The sequence below is a fragment of the Chroicocephalus ridibundus genome, chromosome 12 (genome assembly GCF_963924245.1).
Source record: "Chroicocephalus ridibundus chromosome 12, bChrRid1.1, whole genome shotgun sequence".
Classification (NCBI taxonomy): domain Eukaryota; kingdom Metazoa; phylum Chordata; class Aves; order Charadriiformes; family Laridae; genus Chroicocephalus; species Chroicocephalus ridibundus.
In genome coordinates, this window is record NC_086295.1 from 8,885,578 (window position 1) to 8,903,033 (window position 17,456).

Sequence of the window (17,456 nt, forward strand, 5' to 3'; positions counted from 1 at the left end):
CGGGCCGCGCTCCCCGGGGTGGCCCCGCCCCGCCCCCGGGGCCCGGTGGCGGCGGCGGCGCGCGGAGCAGGGCGGGGCGGGGCGGGGCGGGGGCGCCGCCGCGGGAGCAGACGGACCGTGTGCTGCCGGCCGCGCGGTCACGTGCGCGCGGCGCCGTCACGTGGGAGGGGGGAGAAGGAAGGGGGGGGACGCCGCCGCTCGCCCGCCCCCGCCCCGGCGGCGGAGGCCCCTCAGGACAGGATGTAGTCCCGGCTGGGGGCGGCGGAGGGATAACCGGGCGGCGTCAGCTGCCTCTCCGGACCGAGCCGCAGGGCGCGGCGCCTCCTAGCGGGGCCGGGGTAGATCCCGCCGCCGCCGCCGCCGGCGGGGGCTCCCTCCGTCTCTCTCGCGAGAGCCTCCCCGCTCGGCGGGGTTGTGTAACCCGCCGGCCCGCTGCCGCCGCCGATGGTGCCCGGCCCGCGGGGCGCGATGGGGGCCAGGCCGGCGGGAATCCACCGGGGCTCGGGCCCCCTCCCCCCCGGGGCGCGGCCCCCTCCCCTGCCGCCGGACAATGAGTCCCGTATGCTAATGAGAGTCTCGCGTCACTTCCGCTCTTTCTCGGCCGCCATCTTGGCCAGGGCAGGTTCTGGGCAGGAGGGACCCGGCTGTATTGTCTGCAGGGCGCCCAGGGAGCGCCCCCCCCGCCCCCGCCCCGCAGCCCCACACCCCCCGCCCCGGGGACCGAGCCCAGTGAAGCCGCCGCTGCCGCCGCCGCCCCCGCCCCCCCGGGACCCGCTCACCATAGGCCACCCCCCGCACACTCGCCCCCCCCTCCCCATCCCATCCCACCGTCCCCCACCCCACCCCCCCCCCCCCCGCCATCCAGCCCCCTTTGTCTCCCCCGCGCCGCCGCCGGCTCCGCTCCGCCCGCCCGCCCAGGGACCCGGGCGGCGCCAGGGAGGCAGCTCCGCGCACCCCCACCCCCAGCCAGAGGTGCCGGGGGAGCGCCCGCCCTCGCTGCTGAGGAGAGCCCCGGTCAGGTAGGTGCGTGCGTGAGTCCGCGGTCCGACCCGGGCGGGGGCAGCCCCCGCCCGCCCCCTCTCTCTTTCCCTCCCGCCTTCCCTCCGCCAGCCCGGCGGGGCCGCGGCCCCCGGCAGCCCCGTTCCCCCGAGGGGCAGGAGCCCCGCCGCCCTGCCCGCCGCTGCAGACGGGGGGCTGCGGAGTTGGCCGGCGGGCCCCCTCCCCCGGCCGCACACATGTTGAAGAGACTTCGCCGCCCTTAACGGAGGCCGGTTCTGCCCCGGCCAGCTGCGGGAGAACCGCTGCGCTGCCCGGCTTCCCTGCCCGCTGCCCAGGGCCCGCGCGGCGGGGGCAGTCCCAGCCTCCTCCCTTCCCCCTCCCCGGTAGGGGGGACCACACACGGATGTGTCCCGGGAGCGGCCGCGATGGCGAGGGCCGCCGTGGCGGTGAGGCGAAGTGAACGGGAGGACGAAGGGTTCCAGCATCCCGGCGCTGCCCGCGGCGTGCCGGCCGGCAGCCGGGCGCGGGTCGCCGCCGGAGCGAGGTGGGAGAGCAGCGGCGGGTGCCGGGCGATGAATGGGGAGCAGCCTCCCCCCCGACAGCCGGGGCGTCTCTGCCCGCGGGAGGAGGCGCGACCCGCGGCTGCCATCCTGCGCCCAGCACCAGCTGCAGGATGGAGCAACGTTGACTCACCCATCCCGCCTTTCCCTACCCTGGGCTATGGTTACCCGCGTCTCTCAGACAAAGGCGGGGGAAATCAAACCCCGGAGCCTCGCACCGCTGCCGGGAGCTGCACAGCCCCCCCACCCTTGTCACCCACCCCCTTCGCTCGGCGGCTGCAGCCCGGGGGTGGAGGAGGCAGAGGGAGGGGGGGAGACTTCCAAAACAAGTACCACGGCGTACGCGATGCTAGTGATGTGCCCCCCCCCCGCCTCCCTCCTTCTCGTTAAATCGGGATTGTCGCTCCCGGTTTATGGCCGTGGAAGAAAAATACCAGCCCCCACCCAAAATGCACCGCAGCCCGAGCGGAATGCGGGAGGGAGGCGGCAGGGGGCGCCCTTCCCTCGTCGGGCAGGGCTGCGGGGAGGGGGGGGAGGGAAGGGGGGACGGGGGGGCCACCGGTCCCCCGACCCCGCCACCGGCCCCCTCCGCCCCGCGGGACGGGCCCCGGCCTGCCCCTGGCATCCATCGTACCTGCCCAGCTCGCCCGCCTCGTAGCGGCCGGGGCTGGCGAGGGAGCAGCGGGTGGTGGGAGCCCGCCCTGGGCCAGCGGATTTGGGGCACATGAAAGATTTCGAGCGGTTTTTTGGGGCCCTGTGGAAGGTGTCTGTAATTGTATCAAAACTTGGTTGTGGCTTGTGGTGCCATTTGCTTTATAAAGTTGCATGGCTTTTTTCACACCTTCTGCGCGCATGGCTGCGGCGGTAGAAACTTGCAGTGCGAGGCCTGGAGTGCTTTGTCTGGGGCCATGGCCAGAGTCCGGGCAACCTGGCACCTGACATTGCCATATTCTTTGTTAATTGGATGCATTTAAGCCATTTGGTAGGTGTGAAAGAGGTTTTCATTCCTTTTAGAGAAATTCCCCCCCGACCACCTTTTTTTTTAAGGTTGTTTTTACTAGCTATGTTCCTCTTTATTTTTACTACTGTTTTCTATTTCTGGTTGGAGGTACAAAAGGTATCTGAGATAACGGAGTCCTACCTGTCAGGGTAACTGGACCAGCCCTGGCTGGCTGCTTTGTAGCACAGCCTGTGTGTGCTGCAGGCCACCAGTCTTGTCTCCTCTTGCAGGGTCTCAGCTACTTGGGAAAACTTTCACTTGGGGACTCTGGTAACTGTAGTAATTACAAGTTGCCACCCTTCTAGGTGAGAAAGATGGGTCAACCTGTTTAGAAAAAAGAAAAGCTTTTTTTTTTGGTTTTGCTTTTTATAACAAAACAAACCAAAGCTTGGTTCCTTTTTAGATACACATTTACAGATGTTGTGCAGTAATTTGATATCAGCAGATCGACGTCATGATACGTATTGAAATCTTAAAACATTAAAAAGAGGCAACAGAAGAGAAACATACTATTGTTAATAAAATTGCACTTCAGGCTCATGGCTTGTAACATGATTGTTGCCTTTCCTGAAGATTATTACAGTAACTACTTAAATAAACTTAAGTTAAAATAGAGGTGTCTTTTTTGGCACACAACGAATAACTTGTTCGCCAAAAGTAATACTAAGTTAAATGGTTTTGTACTATTTTTTTAATAGTAAGCTGTCCTCTACTAAAATTAGTATTATTTCTTAATTAACTTTAAAAAATGACTTTTTGGTATCTAGTAGAAATGAGATGCTTCCAGTGTTTGAAGACAGCTCTCAGAGATCATTGCAAACTGATAGATTTTTAGTGCCCCATTATAGAAAAAAAATATTATTTTTTTTTTAACTTGAACTGATGGTCCATCAGACAGGTTTATAGAAAGCATCTCGTTAGGTTACTACTGCTTATGCTTGAAAGTATATTGTGTGGAACTGCTTAAAAGTCATTAAGAGCTTTTAAGATCACTCGTGTTAAGTTTTACGAGGGAGATGTTTGGATATGCAAGGGATGGGGAAGGTGAAAGGTGGCTGCCTGTGGTGAAAGGTTTGCCTGTAGGTAAGACAGACAGGTGGTGACCAGTGTCTGCTGCTCAGAGTGCTTAGGAATGAAAAACCTTCACAGGAGAACCTCTTGACTGTTTTGGAAAGTTCATGTCCTACAGCGTTAAGCATCAGCTGCACAAACAAAACATCTAGGAAGACTCTAATGTGTTCTTCAGGATGAGATAAATAACTTAATTTTTTTTCTGTATACGTAGGATAGAAGTTCCCAGTTGTCAGAAGATGCCCATTAGCATTTTCAGAATTGGTATGTGTCACTTACAGTGGTATATTACAACAGCATTTTAATTAAGCTTTAATAGTGTAAAGTATCATTTGTTAGGTACTTACCAAACTGAACTCTACAGTTACTGAATTTGCTGTTAAATTCTAGATGAATGCACGTACAAATTTTCTGTGGAAGGTAAGTTGTACTCCTGACACACCACGGAGTGAATAATAGATGATTATTCCCAACCCAGCTTTACCACTCCGTAATAATAGTAAATATTGAAAGTAAATATTAAGATTTAAAGTAGCATTCCTGAAGTACATAACCATATCATAATCTTATCAGTAGGTAAAAGTCATATAGTCCAAATGTGTATTTTGTAACTTTTTATGAAGATGGCAGCTGATCTGATTGATATAAAGAAATTGGAACAAATGATTTTGTGTGAGCAAAGACATGGGTTAATGTATTTATTTTGAGGTGGCTGCAATTAAGATATAGCAGCTTGATGGGGAATTTATTGGGTTGGGGGTTTTTTGTTTGTTTTTCTTTTTTTTTTTTTTCCTTCAGAATGGGGAAGTTCTCTTTGCTCCACTACCTGAAGGCGGCTTGAGAGAGACAAAATTTTATATGTCAGAGATGAACAAAAGAATATCAAATATGATAAGGATCATAGTCTAAAGTCTGTAGGACATGGGTGCCAGGACGGAGGCAGTGGGTAGTTATAGGGCTGCAATTGATCAGCTGATTAGTGTGGTCCTGATCTGCTTTATCTGCATGGGCAAAGATGGGGTATTTTTAAAATTATTAGTTTATCTGAATTTGTGTATTTATAATGCTGTATTTGCTGGGATTATTTGTTTTTAAGATGCATATAACATGGTTGTTTAAAAAATACAGCAGCTGACTATGTTGGCCTGCATCTAAACAAGCATTACAGTATTTTTTTATTATATTAAATTAAGACCTATTCTGTGCTTAGATTTTTTTATGTGTTGGGTATGCTTTTTGTTAACATAATTGTAACAGTATAATTGTTAATGTGGAGGTAGTCCTGCTCATATAAATACATACATTGATACAAGTGTATGTTTCCTAAGAATAGTATAAGCTATGGAGATGAGAATAAAAGATACTGTTCTGTATATGCCTTGAAAGGAAAAGAACTCCTGATTATGTTAATTTAGTTTAAAAAAAAAAATCTTATACTTTCTGTATACGTAGAAGTTTTGTTTTGACTCACCTGGCATGTTTTGGGAAGAATACCCTTGCTCTCCTAGTCAGGATGGCCAAATTGACTTGTTCATTTTGAGCTTTCAGGAAGTACTTAAATCTGGAATAAAAAAAATGAATACATGTTCTAGATTTAAATAAAGACATTTTTAGAGAGGGTGTAACTCTTATTTATCTACCTGAGGGCCATATGCCTCAAGGAAAAAAATATACATTATTCAGAGCTTTGCTATAGCTAGCTGATGGTGAAAGGCAAACATGAGGCTCGAGTGTAGTGTCTCACTTCACATTAATGCTTTTGAATGTGTGTGACGGTTGATGGTTTTGAATAAGAATGGAATAAATACCATTTTTTCTGCAGTGAGTCATTTTCAGTTACCACCATTTATATCCTTACTTTTTTTTTTTAAGGTGGCATTAAAGATGATTTGGATGAAACCTGATACTGGCTATTGGGTCCTAAACCTGTTTGCTTGACTCTATGAACACTTCACACCTGCAGGTTCTTGGCTATCCAGATCATGTGGCAAAATGTTTCATTTAAAATCTACTTCTCAAGCAGTATCTGGAACAATTAACAAGAAATAGAAATCAAGTAACTGTGTGACAGCCTGTCCACTGAAGTAATACTCTTCAGCTCATCTAGTCATTGAAGTGTAGGGAAAGGGCATGCTCTCAAGCCTGGCTTCACTGTTTGGTGTTTCTTCCTTACCCTCAGCCCCTCTTCTCTCTTTCAGGCCTCAGCCTTCGGGCATTCTTTCTTTCACCCCTTTTTACCTCTTCTCTGTATTGATTTCTGATGTGACTCTGGATCTGATAGTTCTTTGCTTGTGCTGCAGATCAGCCAGAGAAGTTGTTAGTGATGCAGATTCATAGCAGCAACAGTAAGGGGGCAAAATGTCTCTTGAAATCTAAGTGGGCAAAATAATTGTCTTATGATGCTTTCCCCCCTTCCCCCCCCCACCCCCAAAAAAAAAAAAAAAGTCAAACTTAAGTTTGTGATCTTGTTTTGTTTTGTTTCCCCATTCCTCCTGCTGCTGCTATGAAGCCTTTTGAATATCGAAGGTTCCTGAGTCAGACCGAAGACAGCAGTAGCTGAGGTGGATTAACGCTGGAATGTAGTCAGGGATTGGAACACTTGGGAGCTATGCTTAGACAGAAAGGGAAAGAGGTAAGAAATGTGAAGTGGTAAGACTGATTTTTAAGCTCTTGTTTACAGACTTTACCCAATCATGTAATGCCAGCATTTGTGCATAGTGTGTGTGAAGTGGTGGTAAAGCAAAGGAAAAACAATTAGCGTCAGCCTACTTCACTGACTATTTTTACACTTTACTCAGATGCTAGCCAGTTGGCGAGATCCCTTCAATATCTAATCTATCTACTATCTGAGAAAGCATGTATTGGCAGGGTTTTGGATGAGCTTGTATAAAAGTATTTGTATGCGCTCTTTTGTTTTGTTGATCTGTTCTGCCACTTAAGCCAGCATGCAAGCAATGCATTTTACTAGTTAGGACAAACTAAGGGATGTGGTTTCATTATTGATTTAAATAAATCTGTGTCTGTGCTGCCACTGGAAGGAGTGGAGCCGTGCTTCCTGCCACCTTACTTGCGCCAGTCCTAGCACTTCTGTTTGGGTGAGTGAAGGAACTGCTCTGCCTGAAAAACGCTCCTTTTGAGTTGGATCAGGTCTCTGCTCTGGCTGTTGACACAGTAGTGATGCCAGGAAAACAGGACACAGAGAAGACAGGACTACCGTTTTCACTTGCAGTCCAGTCTGATGTTTCACAATCAGTGTAATCCAATCATAAATTACGTGTATATTGATTACATGCTTTGTTCTTGCACATTTTACAGAGACTTCTGTGCCACTTTGTTTAATTATCGAAATGTTTTTGTGAGTTTTGGATTGAAAATTTCAAGATTATTCTGGATTTAATTTAAATGGTACCTGCTAATTTGTGAAACATGCTTATATTTCCAAAATAACTTTTATTCTGGGATTGTTCGTGCTCAGGTACAATCTAGATGAGGATTATTTTGGAATGGTAGTGCATATTCATGCAGCCTTTTTTTCCTGATCACTGAAGTGTGGATATCATGGTGTAAGCAAATAATATTCTTTGCGCTTCAATGATCACTGGTCTCGATTTCAAATTTCAGCAAGATGTGCAGGCTTTATTACATTTCAAATTGAAATCTTTAAGAAATAGCCCTAAACAAGTGAGGCTATCATATTGAGTTTGTATATTACATATTGATTTCACTGCACATACGTGGATGCATATGAACATTTGTCTTTTGAGATCTTGATCAGTCACAAATGATATTATTTAAGATGGCAGTAGGTGTGTAAGCCTACTTCTTGAGATGCTAGTGCCTCTAATTTAAAATTTCCTATACACTAAAGTATAGCATGCCCCAGAGAATGGATGCAATTTAAAACTGCTTTTCAGAACACAGTAGAGATTGCCAGAATTGACGCGGTTTTTATCATGTGTGTTCAAAAGATCCTTCTTTAGAAAACGTTCAAATTTAGCTAACAGCATTCTTTAACACACTTCAGCCTGCATCATCAAAATAAGAAAACCCAACAGAAATTCCCAGTAACGTGTAAGGTAGCAGGTTATTCATCAAGAACAGAAATGAGGAGTTGTGGTTCCCAGGGCAATCGGAATTTGGCCATTTTGTATTTTATATTGGGGCACAGAAATTACACAGTGTACAGAACTTTTACTACTTAAACAAAAGTTGATAAGGAAATAGTTAATTCCCTTTCAGTTTTGCAGTTAGTATACACACCCACCAGATGGAGCTTCTGGCACCAGTGGAAAATTCCAGAAATCAAGCAAGAATGAGAAGTGTGTGAATGACTTAGAAGATCCCTGTCTGCTGGACTGCAGAAGATATTTTTTAACCTTTAAATAAAAAATGAATGGAGAGTAAGACATATCAGCCTTACTGATTCCTTTCAGTAGAACTGTCTTCCATAGAAGTTTTCATCCGATGGGAAGTTGAAGTTCTTAGTGCAAGAGTCACCAAGCTGAAGCTAAATAGTAAGCTCCAAAAAAAAAAGAAGATAAAACAAAGTTTCATAAGCCCTTGCTGAAAACCGCATACAACCACTGAAATAGCATGTGAAGGTTTTTAGCCTAAGACTTTCCTCCAAAGGATTTTAAATGTTTGGGGTTATTTTTCAGTACTAAATTTTAAATGGACTTCTCTCTTCTCCTGAAGGAATATTTACATAGCATGTCCAGAGAAGTGGTGTGAAACCGTCCTTTTTGTTTGACACATAACTTGAAATTTTTTGAAGGTAGCTGATTTACTCTCTGAAGTGATTTTTAAACATTTTTAAATTTTTTTTTTGACAAAGGGACATTTAAGAAATAGACTATTTGACAATGAGGGGGAGTTGGGGTGGTTTCATGTGCACAGTGCTGCCAAAGTTTTACAATGCTTTGACCACATAGCAAAATACATTTGTTGATTTCCTTCAGTTTCAATAATCTTAGTTTTAAAACAATGTCAGGTTTTTCCAGAGGGTTTGTTTTGGGTTTTCTGTTCACTTTATATCTTTGTAATGTCCCTGGTCCTGTTTTGGCTATAGACACGAATTAAAGGGCCTGTAGGCTTGTGCTCGCTGATGTGCCAGCGTAAGGTTGAATTTAAGTGCTGGGTCTAACATGGCAGCTGCACACACAGTGATCTAGTTGGTGTTGAGAGGTGGTTAGACAGAAGTTAGCTGAAGACCATCGTGTTACATGGGCAGAAGCCTGGTGTTGCAGATGGTTGAGCTGATAAGGCTGAGGAGGTGCTCTCTGTTTAAAACGTTGCCATGAGAATAGAGCGCACGCTGTTAGAAAACAGCCTCCATCCTAGGATTATAGCAGACTTGAAAAATGAGCCCGTAGTTGTCTGGCGTTTCAGATGTACGTTAAACTGCAAATCTCATTACCTTCACAGGAGATGTGGGTGCACAGCCCTCTGAAAACTAGGCCAGCAATGCTTAAATAAGGAGGAAGGAGAAGAGTCCAACAGAAGAAAGTGAAAATGCTTAATGTAAGCCAGCGACAGACGTGTTGGGAGTAGACTATCTATTCACTCAGTGCAGGGAGGGGAGATATTTAATTGCAACGCTTACCTTTTCAAGGAAGTTTTTGGTAGTTTTCAGTTCTTCAGACTTTTCCGTTCTCCCTGATGGTTCTGCTCCTGGTATTTTTGATTTGCTCGCTCTTCCCTGGGATACCTTTCTGCTTCCTGATTATCGCTCTTCCTTGCTGGGCTGTCCTGGAATTGTCAGGTCCCAGAGTCACAGCCTCCACCTTGTTGCAGGGACAGGCCGTCGTTGTCCTTGTGTAAATATAGAATATTATACACCATCACACTAGCATAATTTAACCTGCGTACATGAGGAGGCTGCTTTTCTATTGTTGTGGGAACCATAGGTTAATTTTCTTGCATATTTTTCTTGTATTTTAAGAGATTTCACTCAATGTTGCCCTAACAGCCTTCTTTGCAAACCTGTTTCATGGCTGGCTTTTTAGCGCATGCTGTTGAATTAAGTTAGCTGGGCAAATCATTAAAAGTAGACCTTATTTCAAACCAGTTGGAATAGAGAGACAAAAAACACAGTTAGCAAGAAACTATCAGTCTTGTTTCATTTCATCCAGGAACATAGAGCTGCTGTGAGCTCTGACAGATGCTACTATATTGCGCTGTTATATGTAAACCAAGAACAACTTCACCTTAAAGTACTAGCAAAATAAGGGCTGAAATAAAAGAATTCTGGATGATATAAAGTCAGAAAAATGCCAGATGCTTGATGATTCTTGTCAGCAACACAATGCAGGGAAATGATACTCGGTCTTCGGGAGGCCCAGTATGGGATGAAGTACTCCCTGCGCTCAGTATTCCTATCATCAGACCGACGCACTAACTGCCACTGATCTGCTCTCCAGGCTGATGGGTCCTCATCCAGAAGCGTGCTTTCTGCAATGAGGATTCAGTGGGAGAGAGGGAATTTGGACTTGATAGAGACACAGGGGCACAAATTCTACTTGCTAGTTAGAAAATAATTCAGTATGAAACAAAGTAATCCATCACTGCTGCCTGTTTGAGGATAGGGCTGGTGGTCTTGTTAAAGCATATGCAATATTTGGTTTTGCCTCACTGTGAAGTATTTTAAGAATTTCGTCTTTTTAAATCTCTTGGAACATTTTAGTATCTTCTGTTGAAACTATACTTGCTGAAGAAAAACAATCTCTACTTTTAAGCTGTAGATGTTCTGTATGAATAATCAACAGAGATTAAAATCTAACAATTTTAAACAGTAAAAATGCTTATTGGAAAAGTAATTATAAACAACTCAACAAATTTTGCTTTTGTAAACTTTCAATTTGGTTGTTCCAGACTTCATGATACTAATGTTATGTCTTGTGTTTCCAGTCTGTTCAAGACTGAGTTTCTGTCCATGGGTGATGTGAGTTGGAGAGGTATCAGCCTTCCTGCAGAAGCATAATCATTCACATGCCATTACCCCAAACGGTTTATTTCACATCCTCCTCCTAGCAGCACTGTAACTGAAAATTTTAATCTGAATACTTCCCAAATGAATGTATGTCCCTAGGGTTGTGGCTGACAGCCATGTCACCTGTTTGATCTCCCATAGTCTTGTAATTTAAAGTGGGACGGGGTTTGCATGGGAACCTTCTAGGAAAAATTACCTGTACAAGGAAGCGCTGTTGGTATTTTACTAAGCATACCTCATCTCTGCAGGGTGCAGCTCTGCTGCCGGCACTCATCCATCGCTCAGATAAGGTGTAAACTGAGGTCCTAACCACTTGAGTCAAAAGGTTATATGACGTGCGAAGCATTCATCTCTGCATCCTGCTGCATTTCTGAATTGGGTAACTTAATTGAAATCTAAGCACTAAAATGTTCCTCAGGTAGCTTCATCCGGCAGAATCTGTTGTTTAAGCCACAAATCTGCTAAAACTTCCTGCAGCACTGTTAACTTGCTGGAGTGCGCTCTACAGTAGCTCCGTGTCAGTAAAGGTACTGTAAATGTGGTTTATAATTAGCTTTGGAGTCCTTCATAATGAAACGTACGTTATAAATGTAAAATTGCCCTTATTACGTTTCTTATCTCTTGTCTTTAACACTTTGTTTTGTACAGCAGGATATGATCCTTCTTCTATGTCCGGGCTTTGGCCTCACACAGTAGGTGTAATATAATCGCTGAGGTGGGCGTTCTGGAAGGAGAATTATTTTTGGAGGCTTTTGCATGAAACTTGTCCAATGAGTCTGAGACGCCCAAGCACCATTAATTTTGGAGGTAAATGCCTCATAATATGTACTGAATAGATTAAGAAGAGTTAAGATTTTCATTTAGCAAAGTATGGGCAAAAAATAGTTGAAGGGATAGTTCTGACTGTTTACTTCTGATGTTTGGGCATTTTGAACTTAAAGGAACACCAACTTGTACTCTAGAAAAATTGCGGGTGTGGCGGGTGTTGAGTTCAATCAGACTGGCAGCTTCATTGCATGTTAATTAGTTTCCTGGTTTAAATTCCGCCCCCCCCCCCCTTTTGGTTTATTAAAACTAACAGAGGCAAAAGTGAAAGATGATTTTGACTACGAGAGAAATGACCAGAGTGCGTCAAGTATTATGTCATGCTAAAACACACTGGGGAAAAAGCTGTGACTTACGATATGGAAGTTCAAAGATACATAGTTTAAGTTGGATGTTCCTTTAAGTTATTCCTTGGAATCTGACATTTCTTATTTGAATCTCAATTGAAATGTTTAATTTTGGAAATTCAACTGAAATGTTGTTTTTTTTTTTTTTTTATTAAGATGTTTTCTATCATTTGTCTATAAATCGGTCTGTCAAAGTGGGCTGGGATATGTACAAAGGGAGGGCAGGGAACTGTAGTTACCAACAATGAAGAGATAAAGCCGAAGGGGAAAAACTAAACCCCAACAACAAAATGAAACAAACAAACAAAAAAAAGACTGACCAAAAAACAAATGAAAGAAAATATAACAATTAGTCCCAAAAGAGTTTTTCAAAAATGACAGATTTTAAATGTCAATACATGCCTGGGGAGGAAGGGGAGAATCGTTTGCATGAAATATGATTTTATTTGAGTTTTATTCATGCTATTGTTATTGGAATAAAATCAGGTTATTGATAAAATTATAAAGATAATGTATGCTTTAAAAGTTAGTAAGTTAAGTTTGCTTTGGTAAACAACAGTAATGTAGTACTGGCACACAGCTGATAGAGAAATTAAAACTATTTTAAAGATTTACAATGTCTGGTTTCCACTGGTGATGTTGATCCTGGATTCTCATTGCTTTCTGATTTAAATGATAACTGTTATTGAGAAATACTTAACGCTTAAAAACAGGCTGTCTAGTAGAGAGCTATCCTACATGTTTTAATGAAGTAATTTTTAGCATAGTCTGAATTTTATGCACTAACTTTTTACCAAACTGCATGCATTTTTTTGATTATGCTGTTTCATTCTGCTACAGCCCTTCCCTTTTAGTATTATTATGGTTATTAAGAAATTTGGGGTTGAATTATTGGAATGAAAACCGTGGGATTGTGATACATACCTAACAAAGGCAATGGAGTAGAGCAGTGGGTTTAAGTGTGCGGGGGGGAAAATATTGCATAGGAAAAAGGAACAGCTTTTAGAATAAGGGTTTGAAACATTGCTTTTTCTGTAGGAAAAACATGGAGTATTGCATGCTGGGAACAAGTGCTTTCCATAAGGTAGCTAAATTTTAAAAGTACATTTGTTTCACGTTGTTTTAGGCTTTGCTTAAGTGTTCTAATTTAGTAATTTTGTCCTTTCTGCAGTTTTCATTTTGATTAGACCTCTGCAAAACTCTCTTCTAAACAAAAATTTAAAAAAAAAAAAAACACCAAAAAACCAACCCAAACCTGGGCCACAATCGTAGTTTGACGTTCCTGAAACATTGGTCAATGTGTACTGAAGACTATTTAAAGGATATTAATAACAGTATAAATTATTCCTGTGGTCTGTTTTGTCTTCCATGATTTAAAAATTGCAGGTATTAACACCAGTAAATTTAAAGATGTGAATGTTTTGGGTGACTAGAGAGAAATGATCAAAAGTAAACCAATTGGTTAAGAGGTAGTCTTCATCGACACCTCTTTAAAAACAAAACCAAAAAGCACCACTCATCAGGAATGCTGTTGGCAGAAACTCCCAAGTAAATAGTCACATTCTTTTTTCCTTTGGTCTTGTGAATAGCAAGACATAACATACTTAGAGGAAGTTTGAGTAGATGAGTCAGGACTTATTTCATTAACTGCAGTTAAATGTTTTGGCCAGGTTTCCCGAGGAAACAAAGCTCATGTAATTTTTCAGATTGTGGCTTGTCTCCTAATCCCCCCTCTCTCCTCCCAGCCAAGAAAAAAGTTGGCCAAATTTGGTAGAGATGGAGGTCTGAAAAGATAAATAAGTTTCATTAAATGTAGATCTCCAGTAAGAGAAGAAACTAAGGTTTGAACATTCACGAGTTTCCTTCACAACTCTCCTGTCAGCCTGTTCCTTCAATTGGCTGCAGCAATACCACGGGGCTGCCAAAAACTCTGTGGGAGGAGTTGTAAGAAATCCTGCAGCTCAGGCCCTGGGTTTCAGGAGGTGACTTCTCAATGTTGGATGTGCATTAATTGCAGAGGTGCCAGTTAGGTGTTGTGCCTGGAGCTGAACGTAGCAACTTGCCCGCCATTATCAAATACGGAGCTAGCAGAGGGTTACGAAGGAAAGAGAAGCAGCAATTAATTATCTTGGCTTAGTATTTGAAGTATTCAGCTCCAAATGAGAGTTGTTGGTGCCTGACTGAGTGCATGTATAGTATATTATTCCATGGATACAATATTATTACAGGTACAGCAGCAGCTCATGATGCCCCGTAAAGCTTTTCTTTCCCAGAAAGAAAAGCAGGCTCGTGCCAGGGAAAGGGATATGTTAAAAAAGAGGAGGAGGCGACAAGACTATCTGAAAAGAAGCGTGGAGCCGCAGAAAAATGCAGAAACAATAAAATGGCACAGGGATGATGAGAAGAGGAGAGAAAATGAGCAAGTTAAGGACAAAGATATCAAGAAGCGGTGGAGACAGGATGAGAGAGAACGACGAAAGAATGTGGACGCTATGAATTGGCGCAGGGAAGATGAGAAGAGGGAAAATGAGCGAGGTAAGGACCAAGAGGGCCAAGAACCAGCAAAGAAAGGATAAGGAGGAGAGGGGGAAAGAGTGATGAAAAGACGGACCTTTTTGAAGCAGCAGGGGGATGATGAGGGGGAGAGGGGAAAAGAGGGAGTAAGAACAATTCCATTTTATAAGTATGTGCATAAATAACAGAAAATACTAGGATCTTCTAGTTTCAAATTTATAGGAAATGTGCTTTAATGAACTGTAGTTTTTACAGAGCTAATTATTTTAATAAGACCAGATTGATCTGAATATAGATGTATACAAACTCAAAGTCAAAATGGGATAGAAAAGGCTGGGTTTGATCATTGCTTATGAAACTGTCTAGTTTGTACATGTGCTCACACCTAATACTTTCTTCAACAGTACAGTTGATAATACTGTGTTTCAGGAGCCTCATTTTTATTTCTGTAACTTTTTTCTCTCTTTTTCTTTCTTAATTTTCACTCAGTACTCACTAGGAAAGTTTAATTTTGTAGTTTTCCTTTTCTTGATCAACTGCTGCTTCTAACTGTTTTCAGCTCTGTGAACTTAGATAAACTTAGAACTATGTTCATTAAATTTCCAAAGGAAATAAACGGAATAGTCAGATAGTAACTTTCCAATTATTCCTCTAGTATCATTAGCAATGTTGACATCATACTTTTCTTGTATGTTAAAAAAAAAAAAAGAGTAAAATTTTTAAAATCATGGATTCCACTGGCTTGGTTCTGCCAGTGGACGGGTACTTCAAAAGAATCAGTAACCCTTGTAAAGAGCATTAGGCTCCCGAGCCTACTCATACAGCTTTGAGATGCCTGAATAAGAATAAAATGCACTAGGGACTAGGACTTTTCTGTTTATGGCTTTTTGGGGATTCCATAATATTTTTTTATTTGCCATTTCACAGTGATGCTCTTTACAAACCTTGTTGAGTGAAGGTATCTTCCTTAACAAAATGTTTAGGGTCATCTGCAGTTCTGTGCTTGCTGGTCATGGAAGGCTTTCCTCATGCTACAAACTGACAGTGTGGTGTCATTTTCAGTTAAGCATAAAAAGATGAAAACTTAGAGTAGTTTTCTAGAAAACCTAGACTGGTGCTGTCTTGGTTTCTTTACACAGTAAGACTTTTCTCCAGGTTATTTCTTTAGGTCTTTAAACTATTTCTGGATGAAACCCACCATTTTACTAACAAGACTGTGACATTAGAAATATATTATACTTGGTGTTTGTTGGAACCGTAACAAAGCTCAAATGTGAAACCACCACATTAAGCACTTAGAACAATGTTGTCCAAAAATGAAAATGATGTGATGAGGAAGATTTGGAATCTTTGCTGAAGATTTTAGTTGAGAGAAAAAGGCTGTCTTGTTCTGAAACTGATGCATCTTGCCTAGAATCAAAACAGCATTGTTACCTTGTGGGTGCTTTGAAGCTGTATCCTAGAAGACCTTCTATTTCATTGTTCTAGATAAAGTTGGCAGAGCTGAAACAGTCTAACATCTGTTACCTGCTGGTATCAAAGGTAGCAGACTGCAAGGCAGCGCGTCTGATGAAGTCCAAAATACAAATGACCAACTGGAGAATTAAGATTTTAGTAGACTAAAATAGAAAGAGCTTTTGGGGTCTAAAGACAGGTGGAAGCTTTCTCTTTTTTATCACCTCTGATAATTTGACTGATACTTTTTTTTTTTTGCTGTTTTTCCCTCTTGTGTTCCTTATCCTCGCTCTCCTGGGTGCATACCTTCCTGTAAGGTCATAGTTCTCAAGTTGTGAATACAGTGTATTGTGTATGAGATCAGTACTTCCCTCATAAGGGATCACTGTTGGCACTGAGAAAAATATGTAGCATAACAAAATGTTAACTGTTGCAATATAGAACTCTAAAACCGGCATGCAATATTGTATTTTACATGAATTAATTTTCCAAAGAATTGCACAGTAATCTTTTTTTAACTGATCTGTTGACTCGGTTTTCTAGGTGGTTCCAGTCCCTTGGTAACTGATGTGTTAAAGGGCTGAACTGCATGGCCATGTTAACTTGAAGTGCTTGAAGCTGGTACAGTGAGGATAGTTTCTTTTTTATTAAATGCTAAAAGTGGTTTAAAAATCACTTGGAGTAACGTAACAGGAGGATGTGTCAGACTTCACATTCTGGGTGTTTTTAGAATAGTGACTGCAATTGTTTCCATCTGGAATTTGAAGTGCTCCTAAGAGTAGCAAGTTGGTGAAGAGGCAATTTGGAGCTGAAGGTCACTGCAAATCTATCTAAATGCTAAAATCGGTGTGTTTTGTTTTGTTTTTTTTTTAAAAGAAAAGTGATGTGTTGTAGAATTTGGGGTTTGTTGAAATTTCTGTGTGACTATGCAGTGGTTACTTTTTGGGCTAGACCTTGTTTCCTTTCTGCTTTTTTGCCGTGCCATACAAATTATAAGTCTTGATTTCCTGCGTCTTACGATATTTGCTCTGTTAAATTCCTAGAACTAAGCAGAAACTTTCTCTAGTAGTGGGTTTGTCCCTCCTGTTCATTTGAAATATGTTTTTTTCCTGAATATTGTTCACACAAGCATTCCTGAGAGTGTTTCAAGGTGTTACACGGTTTTTTTTTCCCCCTACTAGTATTTTCTTTTACCAGCTATGGCCAACAAGGTTAGAGAAGAACTGAGTAGAGAAGACAAAGCCCTTTGTGAAGCAGTATGAATCTTGAAGTGAGGTCCCTTTTTTATTACAGCAGTGAACCTGAGTTCTTTGAAAACACTGAAGAAGCCTTTCATTTTAAACAAATGAGGCACAAAGTTGTTGCCTCTTTTGGCCTGCAGTTTCAGTTGCTTCCTAAAACTTGGACATAATCATTAATTTAAATCAATCAGCCTATATATTATGTCTTGGCCCATTCCCGTTTCAGGATGTGATTCTATTGAGTGAACTGAAGTGCTGGTTCCTGTAGACTTCTCAAACTTCAGAAGTCTCTGTAGTCATTTTATCGCGTAATTTTGAGGTTATAAGATGCAAGTATCAGAATTGCCCTTAAAATTAAATTCTTCCTTCCTGAGACACTTATAGCCTGTTAAAAGCCAAAGGCAGTGCTTCAGTTCTCCCAAGCACAATACCATGTACACACTTTGAGTTCTGTGA

At 43.0% G+C, this 17,456-nt stretch overlaps 1 protein-coding gene across 8 annotated transcripts in view; it reads left to right on the forward strand.

Annotated features, from left to right (window-relative positions):
- The first annotated feature begins 635 nt into the window (after positions 1 to 635).
- ADNP (activity dependent neuroprotector homeobox) overlaps positions 636 to 17,456 on the forward strand; it is a 31,813-nt gene continuing 14,992 nt past the window's right edge. Inside the window, exons 1-6 of one of the 8 annotated variants that reach the window (XM_063349908.1) lie at positions 636 to 1,019; positions 6,140 to 6,262; positions 9,055 to 9,150; positions 11,267 to 11,425; positions 12,829 to 12,874; positions 14,019 to 14,325. In XM_063349908.1, coding sequence (XP_063205978.1) covers positions 12,836 to 12,874; positions 14,019 to 14,325 — 346 coding nt within the window. In that variant the 5' untranslated portion in view covers positions 636 to 1,019; positions 6,140 to 6,262; positions 9,055 to 9,150; positions 11,267 to 11,425; positions 12,829 to 12,835. Of the gene's footprint in view, positions 1,020 to 6,139; positions 6,263 to 9,054; positions 9,151 to 10,740; positions 11,426 to 12,828; positions 12,875 to 14,018; positions 14,326 to 17,456 lie in introns of those variants that run through there. The other 7 variants (XM_063349902.1, XM_063349906.1, XM_063349907.1 and 4 more) reach the window with 7 other exon arrangements.